The 15886-nt window shown below is 37.4% G+C and overlaps 1 protein-coding gene across 2 annotated transcripts in view; it reads left to right on the forward strand.

Annotated features, from left to right (window-relative positions):
• Positions 1-15886, forward strand: part of PHEX (phosphate regulating endopeptidase X-linked) — a 201883-nt gene that overhangs the window by 144479 nt on the left and 41518 nt on the right. For both annotated transcript variants that reach the window (XM_081277212.1, XM_081277213.1), the window contains one exon: positions 521-579. In XM_081277212.1, the coding sequence (XP_081133338.1) occupies positions 521-579 (59 nt within the window). The remainder of the gene's footprint in view (positions 1-520; positions 580-15886) is intronic.

Below are 15886 nucleotides of genomic sequence, written 5' to 3' on the forward strand. Positions count from 1 at the left end.
ATCAGGAAGCTTTCCACTGGAACAGGTAGACCCTCTGGGAAGCATGGTAGTAGTTTATTCACCTCTCTTTAAGTGGATCTCTATGTTACCACCAATCTGGAACTTTTGAATGGACAGGTCAGAGGTGATGCAGCATAAAACTGTAGTTATCTCATCGATCCATTGAACAAGGCCTGGCAAACATCAGCTTTTTGCTGTGTTTCCATCTGCAGGCAAAGCCTTTTAGATTCTAGAATTTCTCATTATAGCTTCTTTAGAAGCACTGGTGCTGAGTTTTCCTGTTAAGTTAGTAACAGTGAATGACCAGTCATGTCAATATTCTCATTGAGCCATGTTCAACTTAGGAAGAGATTATTCACTGAACAGGCAATAGCCCTAACTGAGGCAATAATTTTCCCCAGGCCAAATCCCCTTGTTCTATGGTATCTGCTAATAAATCCAGCTACATCATGTGTGTCTTTGTCACCCTCCTGCCTGGATAATGACAATCACCCTGTGGCATATGTTTATCTTCCTATAGGTGGTTTACAAATCCAACAACTGTCAATGCCTTCTACAGTGCATCTACCAACCAGATCCGTAAGTACAACCTTTTGACATCTTTTAAAATCTGGTACAAAATGAAAAGAACATTTCCATGCCTCTGATGAAGTGTAGGGCATTCTTTCTTTCCCTTGAAAAGCGACCAGGTATGTGGATGAAATAAGTTTGTTTCTCTTTCTTTTTTTAAAATATATTTTTAAATTGTACGTGGACACAATATCTTTATTTCATTTATTTATATGTGGTATTCAGGATTGAACCCAGGGCCTCACACATGATAGGCAAGCACTCTGCCACTGAGCCACAACCCCAGCCCAAGTTTGTTTTTCTTTCTTATACCTAGTTTTCCTCATTTTCTTTGCCTTATTAATTTTTAAGCTTTACATCATCAGCGACTCTAAAAAAAACCTACAGTAAATAAAACCATAATGAAGTTTGTCATGAAGAAGAAATCATGCCTTCACTTTCCTCTCATAATCATCTTAACTATACTATACTGTCCTAGAGATTGAGGAGGAGAATGACAGGTAACTGGGCAGACTGTACATCCTGAGGGGGAATAACTGTATGTAAGAGAAAACCATGAAAATGTTCTAGTTAGACCTATGATGTTATATCTTGATAACTTTTGCTTATATGTATTGGGTACATGTAATCATAAATGCCATGATAAATATATAAAGTATTAGATATCAGAATTGGCATGAATTAAAATTCTGACAGTACCCAGTGTTGCCAATAAAGACATATACTGAAGGGCAATTTGGCATTATCTAAAGGAGCCAAAGGGTTACCTACATGTGCTCCAGTGCTGGGGTTCTCAGTATTTGTTTTTTGGACCAGCAGCAACAACATCATGGGGAACTTGTTAGAAATGCAAATTTCCAGGCCCTACCTCAGACCTATGGATCACAAACTTTGGATGTGGGGCTCAGAAACCTGCTTTTAAAAAGCCTCCAGGTGATTCTAATGTATGCTTAAGTTTGAAAAGTTTTCTGCCTTGGAGAACTCTCATACAAGGCAAGGCAAGGCAAAAGGAGGCCCATGCGAGAATACTCACAGAAATGTTATTGACAGTAGCAGAAAAAGGAAAATCCCCTATGTTTACCTTTGCAGGAAAGTGAATCTAATATAGCACGTTCACACAAAGGAATACCATACAGCAGTGAAAACTTGATGATCTAAAGCAACATGTATTTACATAGATGGATTTAAAAAATACTAAGTTCTATGAGAAAAGAGAACTTGGAAAATTATATGGAGTATGGTATCATGTAAATGAAGTTGGAAATCATGCTGAACAATTCTGTATATTGTTCAGAGGTACATCTCTTTGTAGTAAAAGGGTAAAGACTTGACAGACATCAAACTCAAGTTGGTTGAAGCCTGTTGCAGGGAAGATGGGCCACTCCTTGTCAAACCTTTGCTGGATTCTCCTCATCTTCTCTTCCTCTTTATGGCGGCATGCTCCAAGGCTCAGCCCTGGTGTCTGTTCTATTCACCTCTGTTCTCCATTTTCATTTACTCTCTTGGTGATAACATCTAATCTCATGGATTCAATCACATTTCTACAGTGTTGAACACAGGGACAGAATCATTCTTGTTCACACCACCATCTCCCACCTTGATTATGGTAACAGCCTTCTACCTGGTCTCCTTGCTTCTGTCCTCATTCTGTTTCAGTCGATTCTAAATATGGTATTGCATCTATTTTAAAAAAAAATTACAATCAAAGTTACTCCTTTGTTCAAAGTTTTTTTTTTTTTTTTAAACCAGTATCTTATTTTACTCATCTTAAAAGTTAAATTGCTTACTTTGACCTAGAGGCGAATCTCTCTCTGCCTTTACCTCCTACTACTCTTCCCTCCCTCCCTCAGTTCTAGCCACACTGGCCTCTTTCACAGTCCTACAGCATATCTGATACACTCTTCCCTTGAGGTATTTGTACTTGGGGATCTCTTGGCCTTGGAATCCCAAGGGATCTGCAAGTTTAACCCCCCCTACTTTTCAGGTGTTTACTCAAACAACACCTTTTCACTGAAGCATCTTATTATATCTGCCCTCTAGCCAGTCAATCAGCCTGCTTGCTCTAAGTCCTTCAAGCTGCTCTTTGTCTCTACAGTACTTCCTGGCCAGAGACCACAGCTTGAGAGCTGTGTCTACTCACGACCAGAGTCGCCCTCCTGTGGCCACATTTGGAAATAGATGTCTGTAGGACTTTGGTCTGTGAGAATAATGAGCAGAAGGAAAACAAGCAGATGGTGCTGATTTTTTAAAAAATTTCTACACTAATTTATTTAACCAAATAAGTTGTTAAATATTTTGAATGTCACTACTTACTATATAAATATTCATTATCACGAAAATACTGTTGCTTTCTTAAGGTACTAAGCTCCAAGTTGAAAACTAAGCTGCATATGTTACTTGGGAACTTATGATATTTGAGATAGTAATTATAACTAAATTATACTACTATTTATTTAAATGTATTATTATAATAATATTTGGAATAATCTATTAAGTGAAGGGGTATTCTTAGATGATTTATTTTAAAAGAAAGAAAATATTGGAGCTGGCTGTGCAGCTATGGAAGAGCACTTAAGTAGCATGCATGAGGTCCTGGGTTGGATCCCCAGTACTACACAACACAACAGAAAAGTAAAAAGAAAAGGAAGAGTTTTATTATGTAATATTTGGTACATGCAAAACAATATGTATAACATGTTGGCCCACGTCCATTATAAAGTCTATAAGAAATCATAAAATCACTGTATGCCCATGAAGCCGTAACTCAGCAAAAAACCAGAACATTACGAGTATCATTGCAGCTACTGTCTCTCTCCCCATTTCATTTTCTTCCTCACCATAGAGGTCACTACCATTCTGATTTTTGTACTTATCTTTCCCTTATTTTTTAAGATAAAAATTAATAATCCATATAGATATCCTTAAATTATGCACTATTATGTCAGATCCAGATTTGATCTTAGCAAGAAAATCAACAAGATAATCTCTTCACCTTTGTTTCTCCACTTACTTTCAAATGCCACTGAAGGCTTAGTGCTTCTTTGGGGACTTGGTGTGTCTAATAATAGTTCCACCTCCAGGATCCCCCCTGCTCTGCCTTTTTTTTTTTTTTGCCTGGAAAGAGCTGAATCTGTCAGAGTTTACCAGGAAGAGCCATCTCAAGGAAAACCAATGGCTTCTCAAAAGCTCATAGGCAGAGGGTTTTTAAAACGAACAATTTGAAGCAGTATTTTAATTAAGAGATTCAAGCTGTTTCTGTTTTCCTAATGACCACTGCCTGCTCTTATTGTAAATTCTATTTCCAGGCAACATGACAAGGAATCCTTTGGGTGGCTTCCCCTCCTTCCCTTCCTGATTTTCTGGACTACAAATTAAGACAGGTGGAGCTTCTTGCACATTTCTCCACTGGGTTTCCTGAGACTCCCCCCCTCCACAACTGCCTTCTTTTTGCTTCACTGAAAAAGTGAAAAATTGAGGTGATTTTCTAAAATGAACATCTTTATTGATTAGGGGCTGATTCTGACAGCATGTGGCCATCTGTTTAATTGGGTTTCACATCTATGATGTAACTATACTTAGTAACGTGATTTATGAGAATTTCATTCAGTTCCCATTATCATTTTCTGATTTATGCCATTTAAATCTGCTTCTACATGTAGTGGAGACCTGAGTAGAAGATAGAAAAACCTATAGGGTTGTTATCTCCCTCACCTTGCAAATCCTTGCCTTTGTGTGCAACCCTCTGGTTTGTGGCCATCTTTCAATGTGAGATTTTTTTGCAGGGTGCTTATACTTCTTACTTTTCTATCCTTGTCAATCTGGATAGCATGTTTCAAGGCATAGAATGTAGTATGAAATCATAATGATTTAAATCTACAGTATGAGGAATTATACTGAGGTGCTATCATAATTAATCTATTATAATTAATTTAAATATTAACCATATTTAAATTAATAATAATAAATCATTGAATTAATTATTAAATCAATTATTATTAAATTAATTATTAAATATTAACTATACTTAAATTAATAAGGTGGCTAAAGAAAAAAAATAAGGAGCTAAGGTTATTGGTATCTGTTTCCCTAACTTTGTGATTACTGCAAAACTGCTTTTCAAAGGGAAAAAGTAAGACCCTCAGTGGGAGACCTTACCTGTCCTGGCCCTTTTCTTATCTGCCATGTATTGAGGTTACCTAGCCTATGGAGTTTGGGGACAGGATTTAGTGGGATAAATTTATAAAATACCAGCACATTGCCTAGGTTAGGGCTTGTATTTCTTTTCTGTTTTATTTACTTATTTATTTATTTAGTACTGGAAATTGAATTCAGGGGCACCAACCACTTAGCAACACCCCCAGCCCTATTTTATATTTTATTTAGAGATAGGGTCTCACTGAGTTGCTTAGGGCCTCCCTAAGTTGTTGGGGCTGACTTTGAACTCACAATCCTCCTGCCTCTTCTCCTTGGCTTCTGGGATTACAGGCATGCACCACCATGCCCAGCTTCGGCTTGTATTTCTAAAACTATCATGTCACACCTCCCTGGGATAGCCAGTGTATCACAGAGGAAACAGCAGAAGTTTGTTGGGGGTATTTTGAACTTTTGCTCTCAAAAGATTTTAGAAATGAATCCAATTTTTTTTAATTCTAACTTGTTACATATGACAGGAATGAATGCATTACAATTCATATTACACACAAGGAACACAATTTTTCATATCTCTGGTTTTATACAAAGTATATTCACACCAAATCATGTCTTCATACAAGTACCTAGGGTAATGATGTCCATCTCATTCCAACATCTTTTTTACTCCCATGTGCCCTCCCCACCCCTCTCCTCCCAAAACCAATATTTTTCTATATTTAAAAAGTACAACCAATTTGGAAAAGTGTTTGTTGGTATCCTGTTAACAAGAAATTCCCCTTCTGATAAGTGAATCCTTATGTCCACCAAAAGACATGTACAAGAACATTCATGTCAGCCTTATCCATAATAGCAAAAACTTGGAAAGAACCTGATAGTCACCAACAGAAGAATAGGGAAAGAAGTTAAGGTCTAGTGATGCAATTGAATATTACATAGCAATGAAGAGGAAAAAACTGCTTCACACTAAAAATAGGTATGGATGTTATTTACTGGCAATGCTGAGTGAAAGAAGCCAGGCAGGCACAACAGTAAATCCTGTTGTGTTTCATGCATACAAAATTCAGGAATCTGTGTGATAGAAGTTAAAATAATGGCTACCTTTATTGGGCGTATTGACTGGAAGTGGCACAAAAAATGTTCTCTATCTGTAAGGTAGTTGCACAGGTGATACATATTAAAAATTTGTCTTGGGCTGTGGATGTAGCTCAGTGGTAGAGCACATACATAGCTTGCATGAGGCCCTGGGTTTTATCACCTGCATTGGAAAAAAAAAAAAGATTAGTTCCTTAACTGTATGTAAGTAATACCTCAACATAAATAGCAACACTTCCTCCTTTTTGCCCCATAAAAATGCTTGGAACAGCATATAGCATGCATAGACATTTTGAACTCATAATTGGTTGTCTTAGGCCAAGTCTGCAAAGGTATAGACTGGGAATGGGCAAACCTTTTCTGTGAATTGCCAGACAGTGAATATTTTCAGCTTTGTCAGCCATACAGTCTCTGGTGCAACTTTTCTACTCTGCCTTTGCAGCCATGGACAATTTGTAAATGAATAAGTATGGCTGTACTCCAGTAAAACTTCATTTACAAAACAAGCAACAGGCTAGATTGGCCTGTGGGCTGTAGTTTGCTGAGTCCCCCAGAATACAGCCCTGTGAGAAGATGGGCTCCTGAAATTGTTGAGGAGTCTTCTGTCAGTTTCCTTAATCCTTTGAGTTAAATCAGGTAGTGGTGGCACTGGGAAGAGTGAACACCCATTTGATTTTCATTTCTACTAACATGGATTGGTCTTCAGAATAAAATTTGTTTCATGGATTCAACATCACTGTGTATTTGCAAAATGCCTCATTTTGATATTTGGTTTTTATCTTTATACATCTCAAATCATATTAAAGAATTATTTTAAGCAAATAAAGTTTTGGCTTGAAAACAAGCATGGCTTAAAGGCTAAACCCAATGATTTTATTATCTTTGCTGTTATATACAAGGGATTTGGTTGCCCCAGTTTAATCATAGATATTGCACTAAAGAAGATAAGCCTTTGTCCAGAGGCTGGGCTTATGCTGGCATCAAACTATAGAATTAATCCTGAAATCAAACATAGATTTGTTGTTAAGGAAATAACTGTTTCAAATTGGGAGAATTTCACATATTTTGTTGGCTCTGCCTGAAACTGTAAATTGGAAGCCAAGTTAGCAAACACTCACCTGTGGCTTCTACTGGAATTTAATGAAATGAAATCCTTAAATCCACTTGATGCTCCATTTTGGGGACATGGGAGAAACAAGGCCAACATATAACATTTTGGAATAATCTTTCATAATTTTGGGGCTAGATGAAAACAATTTTTAGTTGTAGATGGACACAATATTTTTATTTTATTTTTATGGGGTGCTGAAGTTCGAACCCACTGCTTTCCATTTGCGAGGTGAGCACTCTACCACTGAGCTACAACCCCAGCCTACTAGACGAGAATTTAAGTGTTCATCAAATCCAATTTTTTTATTATTGAGAAGATGTTCTGATACTCAGAGCAGTCTTTAGTATTTTTTCTACTTATTTGCTTAATATTTAAAGAGATCCCAAGATTCTCTTATCTTTGTATCCATACAAAAAACTCCCTCCCCCTCCCATAGTGAATAAGACCCACTTGTAACTAATAGGATACTGTGGAAATGACAGAGTATGAATTCTGAGGCTAGTCTATAAAAGACAGGGTTTTGCTTTGTTCTCTGGAATTGATCACACTGTAAGAAATCAACCATGACATCATGAGGGCATTCAAGCAGTTTATGGAAAGGTCTATGTGTGAGGCAACTTAGGCCTCCTGCCCAAGGTAGTGCACCAACTTGGAAGCACATCTTCCAGGAGTATGACCCAGGTTACTTTTTTTTTTTTTAGTACTGGGTATTGAACTCAGGGGTGACTGAGCTATATCCCTGGCCTTTTAATTTTTAGTCAGCATCTTGACAGACCTCAAACTTGCAATCTTTCTGCCTCCACTTACTAAGTAGCTGGGATTACAAGTGTACATCATTACACTTGGCCCAGGCCAATATCTTCACTGCAACATCCTGATAGTCCTTGGGATAGAACCACTCCAATAAGCAATTTCCAAATTTCTGCCCCACAAAAACTGTAAGATTGTACATGTTTATTTATTTATTTTTTTGAGAGAGAGAGAGAGAGAGAGAGAGAGAGAGAGAGAGAGAGAGAGAGAATTTTAATATTTATTTTTTTAGTTTTCGGCAGACATAACATCTTTGTTGGTATGTGGTGCTGAGGATCAAACCCGGGCCACACGCATGCCAGGCGAGTGCGCTACCGCTTGAGCAACATCCCCAACCACATGTTTATTTTTTCAAGCAACTGTATTTTAAAATGCTTTTGTTACACAGCAAGAGATAACTAATACAGGCATTACAAGCAGCCAGGTATTGAGATGCACGTGTATATAATGTGCTATGTGGTTAAGGGTGTGGGCTTTGAAGTGTGGCAGTTTTATTTGAATCCTGGCTTGGCCACTAATAATTTGTAACCTTGGATACATTTCTTAACATCATTAGCCTGTTATTACCTGGTAAATGGAGATAATAGTAGTAATCATACTATAGGATTGTTGTAAAGTTTAAATAAAGTAATATATGCAAAATGCTTGAAATAGTAAGTACTTAAGGAATTTTAGGCATTACTTGCTTTAGAGGAACTGGGGGAGAGATTTGTTACTGGGTCTTTTAGAAGACATCCATCATGAGTGTGCATCCAAAGAGTGAGCAATGCATTCTGAGGGACTCATATTGGCTTCTCGGTGAAAGTGATTTTTGAGGGGGTTTTGCAAGGAGAAAGAAGTTCTCTATGTGAAGAAGGGAGATTGAGATGTGTGGGAAGGAGTGGTTGATGCAAAGACCGCAAATAGGACAGAGCATGGTACAAGAATGGACCATGAGATGGGGCACAAACTACATGCATCAGAAAGCAGATAGAGTGATGGGTGATGATATGTGGATGAAGTACTTGAAGATCTCATAGATTATGTTGAGGAGCAGGCCATAGGGAATCATTATAGTTTTTTTTTTGGGGGGGGAAGCAAGAATCTTTTTTGCTTCCTTAGTATTATTCTTTAAGATAGGGTTAAAGAAGGGACAAATTAAGGCTACTTAGAACAGTTACGAGTTTGCAAATGGCTCAAGAGAAGGATTATGCAGTGATAGTGCTAAGGGGGAGTAGGTAGTAAATTACTTAAGTCCCAAGAGATTATTCTCAAATAACTGGATAATGATAATGCAGATCATAATTTTCAACCTTTTCTATTTCTGCTTTGAATATTGTAATTGTTTTGTGCAGCTCCTCTTTGCCAGGAAGCCATTAATGTGCCAAGTACTTTAATGTCAATTATACCTAATCTTCATAATAGTTCTGTAAGCTTGGTATTCTGGACCCATTTTACAGAAGAGGAAGTTGAAGCTCAGAGAGGTGGACTAACTTGCCAAAGGCTTACAAAACTAGTGATATTCAGAGCTGGCTATATAACCTAGCTTATTGACTGCATGCTCTTAATGTTCATAGTACATTTTTCAACACTAGTTATCATATGTGAGAATTACATGAGCTAGTATATGTGATCACATGCTGAGAAGATTAAAGGCATGATATGTTAGAGTCATCATCATATCATAGCCTCATCCATTAGACTAGTGAGAGGATTATTTCTGTTTTGATATGGAAACAAGATATCATGGGATGTAGGACAGCCAGGAGGTAGGTAAGAATCAGAAGGTGGGATGTTGTCCAGTTTCTATATCCAAAGGTCTGGATCATGGAACAGTTCATTATTGCCTCCTCTAAGAGTGCTGCTTTCTGCAAGCCCTTTACCTAATCTCATCATTTCCTTGGTTAGAAAGAAGTGGAGGTTGGAATATTTGAGAGATGTCTTAAGCTACCTTAAAAAGAATGTTTAAGCTAGGTGTAATGGCATATACCTTTAATTCCAATGACTCTGGAGACTGAGGCAGGAGGTTCAAGGCCAGCCTAAGCAACTTAGCAAAACCCTGTCCCCATATAAAGAAAACTAAAAGGGGCTGCAGATGTAGCTTAGTGACAGAGTACTCCTGGGTTCAATGCCCAGTACCACAAAGAAAAAAAAAAGAACATTTAAATGTACTCCCCCAAAAGAGTTTACTTCATAAAATTTACAACGAGATTTAAAAAGTATTGTTAAGTGAGCTTGAATTAAGTCATGAAAAAACATCAATTACTTTGCAAAATTGACAGATATTTCACTTAGCGAGATTGTGGGACATCTGCTACAATTGTTTTGAGGTGTTCCTTTCCTGCTGTAGCTGAGGAATATGGAGGTCCTAATACAACCATCCCCACTTTCCTCAGTCTCTTAGGCCTGACCAAGGAGGCTGGGAAAACAAAGTTGCCCTCAATTGGGAAGACTTGCAGCCCTTATGGAATTCCCATTACTGTGGAGAGCCCCAGGGTCAATGCCTATAGAGACATACTTTGCCACCTGCAGGGCATTTGGGAATGCTATTTCAGATATAGTGGACAGGGCAGATTTCACCATAGGGCTGGCAGTAAAGCACAAAATCATTAACAGGGTCAATCTGATTAAAGAGACAAGGTGTGAGTAGGGTGCTCACTGGGAACTACCTGGATGTGAGCCAAAGTGAAGTGAACATCAGGAGCCTGGAAAACAGCCATGGCAATGGGAGACAGGAAGTCAGGAAGCAATCTTGCTAATTTATCTTGATGCTCCCAATATCACTTGTCCTCCCTTTAAAAAGATCAATTGTTGTTTACTTTTTTTTTTTTTTTTTTTTTTTTACAAAAGGAGTCCATATTTGTTGTAGAAAATCACTATTGTAAGAAAGAAAACAAAACCACTTTGTGGTGATAAGTTTTGTGGCTAAGTGTTTGTCTAAATCTGAGACTACTTCCTTAGGGTACATTACTGGATGTAGAATTTAAATTTAAGAATTTAAAATGCATTGTACCCACCTTTTCTTGGGAAAAGTTACATCTTAAAGATGCTCCTGGAGGAGATTAATAAAGATTAATAAAGGGATTGACTCGGGGATTTTTTTGTCTAATTGATATGGGGGAAATAATAGTTATATTTGTTCAGCCCCTTATATGTTCCCTGGGTTGGACTGAACATTACTGTCACTAGTGCCAATTTTGAATACCTGGGACAACAATTGTATATATGAAAGAACCTGTTAGTGTAAGGAAATTGGTGCTTTCTTTGCTAGATGTTGACTATAGTAGTGGTTCTCAAGTATGGTCCTTGGATCAGCAGTATCTGTACCATTTGTGATAAATGGGCATTATCTGGCTTCATCTACTGAATCAAAAACTCTTGGGGTTGGGTCCAGCAACTTATGATTTAACAATATTTTAACCACCAAACCTCTGTGCCTGATGCCAAAGTTTGAAAAACACTGAGCTATAAAAATGCAGCAATGCAAATGAGGTCAAATATAGTTGGGTAAAGGTGGGGTTGCACATTTGTTGTTGTTGTTTTTCTGGTGACCATCCCAGTTTTAACACTGAATATACTACATCCCAGGAGTCTGTTTCTTCAGTCCTGGGCTAACAGGGACAGTTGGTCACCCTGGTAAAGTGGGGAGAATTCTCTTTGTGGTAGTCTAAGGTAATTATGGCAGAAAAATAATAGAAGAGCCAGGAAAGAAGGCTTCAAGATGGAGGGCAGATTTCAGAAGCTGCTTTCTGCTTGTCAGCTCTAGGCTGATAGATGTGGTGGCAGGAGGTTACCTGCAGGAAGCCAGCAGATGGCTAAGGCATCTTGCAGAATCCCTTGACAGGAGTCACAGCTGTTAGAATTCAATACTTTCTGGAAAGGAGAAGGTTGGCATTCACCAAACTACTGCAAGATGCCAATTTGAAAAAAAAAATCCACTATTAATCTTAGCAGTGGTGACAATGAAATCCTTTTACAACAAAAAAACATAACTAAAAGTGCTTTGTAATTGCAGCAATTTTCATGTCCTGACTGATGGGCCCTTAAATTCTAGAATAACGGGTGTCTAGCTTGTCTGGTTACAAGAACTAATCCTGAATAAGATATAACACTCATTCTCCCTGAGAGTTAGCATTTATCTTGGGTGCTTAAAGGCAGTTGCAATTAAAACTATTTTTTTCCTTTAATATAGTCATAATTTATAGGCCATATGAAGTTTAATTTTTGAAAGAATGGTCTGGAAAAATAAGATAACAAATTGCATGTTAAATGCGTGGTGTTGGAGAGGTGAAGAGAGCAGAATGAGACAGGAGGGCTGATTTATGGATCAGTTAACTTAAAAAAGTAGTTCCTTGTTTTTGCATATTTGAATAACTTGGAGAACTTTTAAAAACACTTATGCTCAGGGCTCCATCCCAGAGATTGTGCTTTAATAGATTTAGTTTGAGGCAGGGGATGGGACCTGGGTATCTTTTTAGAAAAGAAATTGGGAATTCTAAAGTACAGTTGGGGATGAGAATAGCTATCCTGAAATAACCAGTGCGTCCTAACTTTAGTGGGCACCAGAATAACCTGGAGAGCTGATTGAGAACTCTGGAGCTTACAATCAGTGTTCCTGATTCAGTAGGTCTGGGGATGGGCTCAATAATTTGCACCTCTAACAAATACCAAGGTGATACTGATGCTGCTATTCCACAGACCACACTCTGAGAACCAGTGTCCTAAATAATTCCTACCTCAAAATCCCAACTAATCTTATACACCATATCTACTGCCCATTAAGGTAGGTTTGTATAAATAATTCCTCTTCTCTGTACATCTACTTGCATGGATCCAGTATTTATTTTCTCCACTGAATTTAAAATATATTTCAATTAAAAAATATACTTTAGCTGGGTGTGGTGGTTCATGCCTGTAATCCCAGCAGCTCAGGAGGCTGAGGCAGGAGAATCACAAGTTCAAGGCCAGCCTCACCAACTGTAGTGAGGCCCTAAGCAACTTTGTGAGACTCTGACTCAAAATTAAATTAAAAAAAAAATAAAAAGAGCTGGGGACTTAGCTCAGTGGTCCAGTGTCCCTGGGTTCAATCTCTAGTGCCCCCCCCCAAAAAAAAGTAAACTTCAGAAAGCTTGGTGTAGGCTCCCCTTCTTTAGGTTTTGCAAAATAGTACTATCTGGTAATGTCCTTTCTTACTCACTAGGTGGTAGATGGTTTGAGGATGTTTGTGTATTCAAAATTTAACCATGTGGCTTATCACAGGAACTCAGTAAATGATAGTGGTCAGCAGTAATATATAGAATATTGCATCAGGACCAAACCCAACTATTTCCAACAATTTTATGATGGGATTTAATTATATGAACATCTCTAATTTAGGACTGTAAAATATATTCACTTAGTGAACTAGAGAACTAGAATCTATTGCATAGGGGAAATAAAATAATAAAATATGTAAGCAGAAGGTAATTATAAGTGAAACTCACCAAGAAATATGATGATGTTGCTAGGATGATACATCAGTAATAACCCTGAAATGTGAATATATACATGGATTAGTTCAGTAATAGCATAGCACCTAAAACTTTTGAAAATAAGAGTCATAACAGGTACAAGAATAAAGCCACAATAATATATCAGTAAGCCCATGCAAAAGAATAAATACCTTATTATTTGACAAAACTAATAATGCAATTATTAGCTGTGCCTCTTCTCTTAGCCAGGCCCTTAGCAAAAAATATCACAAACACTCATATTGAAAGTAAATAAATACATGCACTCAATCTTGGGAAAACCCAGGTATGTCTCTACAGAAAGCATCTATACAAAATATGGAAATATATTTTAATTCAATAAACAGTTGAGTGTGTACATCAGTTCACACATTCTCAAACTCACTGGATTTCTCCTTCATAATTACCCCTTTTTGGGGATGGAATTTATTTTGTCATTTGCTCCTGGCTGTGCCATTTTTGTCCCAGAGATTGTTGGGGGGATCTTAAATGAATTCAATAATGTTAATTCCTTCAAAAGAGTCAAAAGAGGTATTGAATTTAAGAATTAAATGTTTCTCATGAGGAAATATATGGGAATAATATCTTCTGAACTATGCAATTCCATGTATGAATTTACCACAATGAATCATATATATACACACACAAACATAAACACACAAACTCACATATATGGCATATATATGATATATATACTACATGTTATAATGGACTAATTAAAATAACAATAATGAAAGGGGTATCAGTAGAGTAGAGCAAGTGAATCTGGGCATGGAAGAGAGGAGTAAAAGGCAAGGCACTGAGGAATGAGATTGATAAAATTATGTTATGTGTATGTATGACTACAACATAATGAATCCCACTATGATGTATAATTACAATGCAACAATTTAAAAAAAGAATGAAACATTCCTAAATTAAGTAGGAGTTGCCTTGTATTGTGTTAATAAATGTACCAAAATTTACTATAAAGAAAGGGAAACAGTAAATGTTCTGAGCTTTGAAGACTAGCAATGAAGGTTGGAGACCTCCTGTTTTGTTAAATCTGGTGGAAATAACAGGAAGATTTATGAATCTGACCCACATTGCCTTAAAAGCATAAGTATTTCAGTGTCAATATAAAAATGACTTCCAAATTAAAAAAAACTTTGGAATTTAATTCTCCCCAAAATATTTGCTATATGATAATGTTCCTGAAGGTTACTCATATGGTTATGGAACTTAAAGTTAATTCTGCATTTAAGGGAAAACAACAAAGAATGTAGGGAAAAAGGATTGTATTAATTCTTTTTTTTCTTTTTTTTATTGGTTGTTCAAAACATTACAAAGCTCTTGACATATCATATTTCATACATTAGATTCAAGTGGGTTATGAACTCCCAATTTTACCCCAAATGCAGATTTCAGAATCACGTCGGTTACACATCCACAATTTTACATAATGCCCTATTAGTAATTGTTGTATTCTGCTACCTTTCCTATCCCCTACTATCCCCCCACCCCTTCCCTCACATCTTCTCTCTCTACCCCATCTACTGTAATTCATTTCTCTCCTTGTTTATTTTCTCATTCCCCTCACAACCTCTTATATGTAATTTTGTATAGCAATGAGGGTCTCCCTTCATTTCCATGCAATTTCCCTTTTTTCTCCCTTTCCCTCCCATCTCATGTCTCTGTTTCAAGTTAATCTTTTCTTCCTGCTCTTCCTCCCTGCTCTGTTCATAGTTGCTCTCATTATATCAAAGAAGACATTTGGTATTTGTTTTTTAGGGATTGGCTAGCTTCACTAAGCATAATCTGCTCTAGTGCCATCCATTTCCCTGAAAATTCCATGATTTAGTCATTTTTTAGTGCTGCATAATATTCCATGGTGTATAAATGCCACATTTCTTTTTTATCCATTCATCTATTGAAGGGCATCTGGGTTGGTTCCACAGTCTAGCTATTGTGAATTGTGCTGCCATGAACATCGATGTGGCAGTATCCCTGTAGCATGCTCTTTTAATGTCTTCAGGGAATAGTCCGAGAAGGGCAATAGCTGGGTCAAATGGTGGTTCCATTCCCAGATTTCCCAGGAATCTCCAAACTGCTTTCCAAATTGGCCGCACCAATTTGCAGTCCCACCAGCAGTGTACAAGTGTACCCTTTTCTCCACATCCTCGCCAGCACTTGTTGTTTGACTTCATAGTGGCTGCCAATCTTACTGGAGTGAGATGGTATCTTAGGGTGGTTTTGATTTGCATTTCTCTGACTGCTAGAGATGGTGAGCATTTTTTCATGTACTTGTTGATTGATTGCATATCCTCCTCTGAGAAGTGTCTGTTCAGGTCCTTGGCCCATTTGTTGATTGGGTTATTTGTTATCTTATTGTCTAATTTTTTGAGTTCTTTGTATACTCTGGATATTAGGGCTCTATCTGAAGTGTGAGGAGTAAAAATTTGTTCCCAGGATGTAGGCTCCCTATTTACCTCTCTTATTGTTTCTCTTGCTGAGAAAAAACTTTTTAGTTTAAGTAAGTCCCATTTGTTGATTCTAGTTATTAACTCTTGTGCTATGGGTGTCCTATTAAGGAATTTGGAGCCCGACCCCACAATATGTAGATCGGAGCCAACTTTTTCTTCTATTAGACGCAGAGTCTCTGATTTGATATCAAGCTCCTTGA

The sequence above is a fragment of the Spermophilus citellus genome, assembly GCF_964194105.1.
Source record: "Spermophilus citellus genome assembly, chromosome: X".
In the NCBI taxonomy this organism is placed as follows: Eukaryota; Metazoa; Chordata; class Mammalia; order Rodentia; family Sciuridae; genus Spermophilus; species Spermophilus citellus.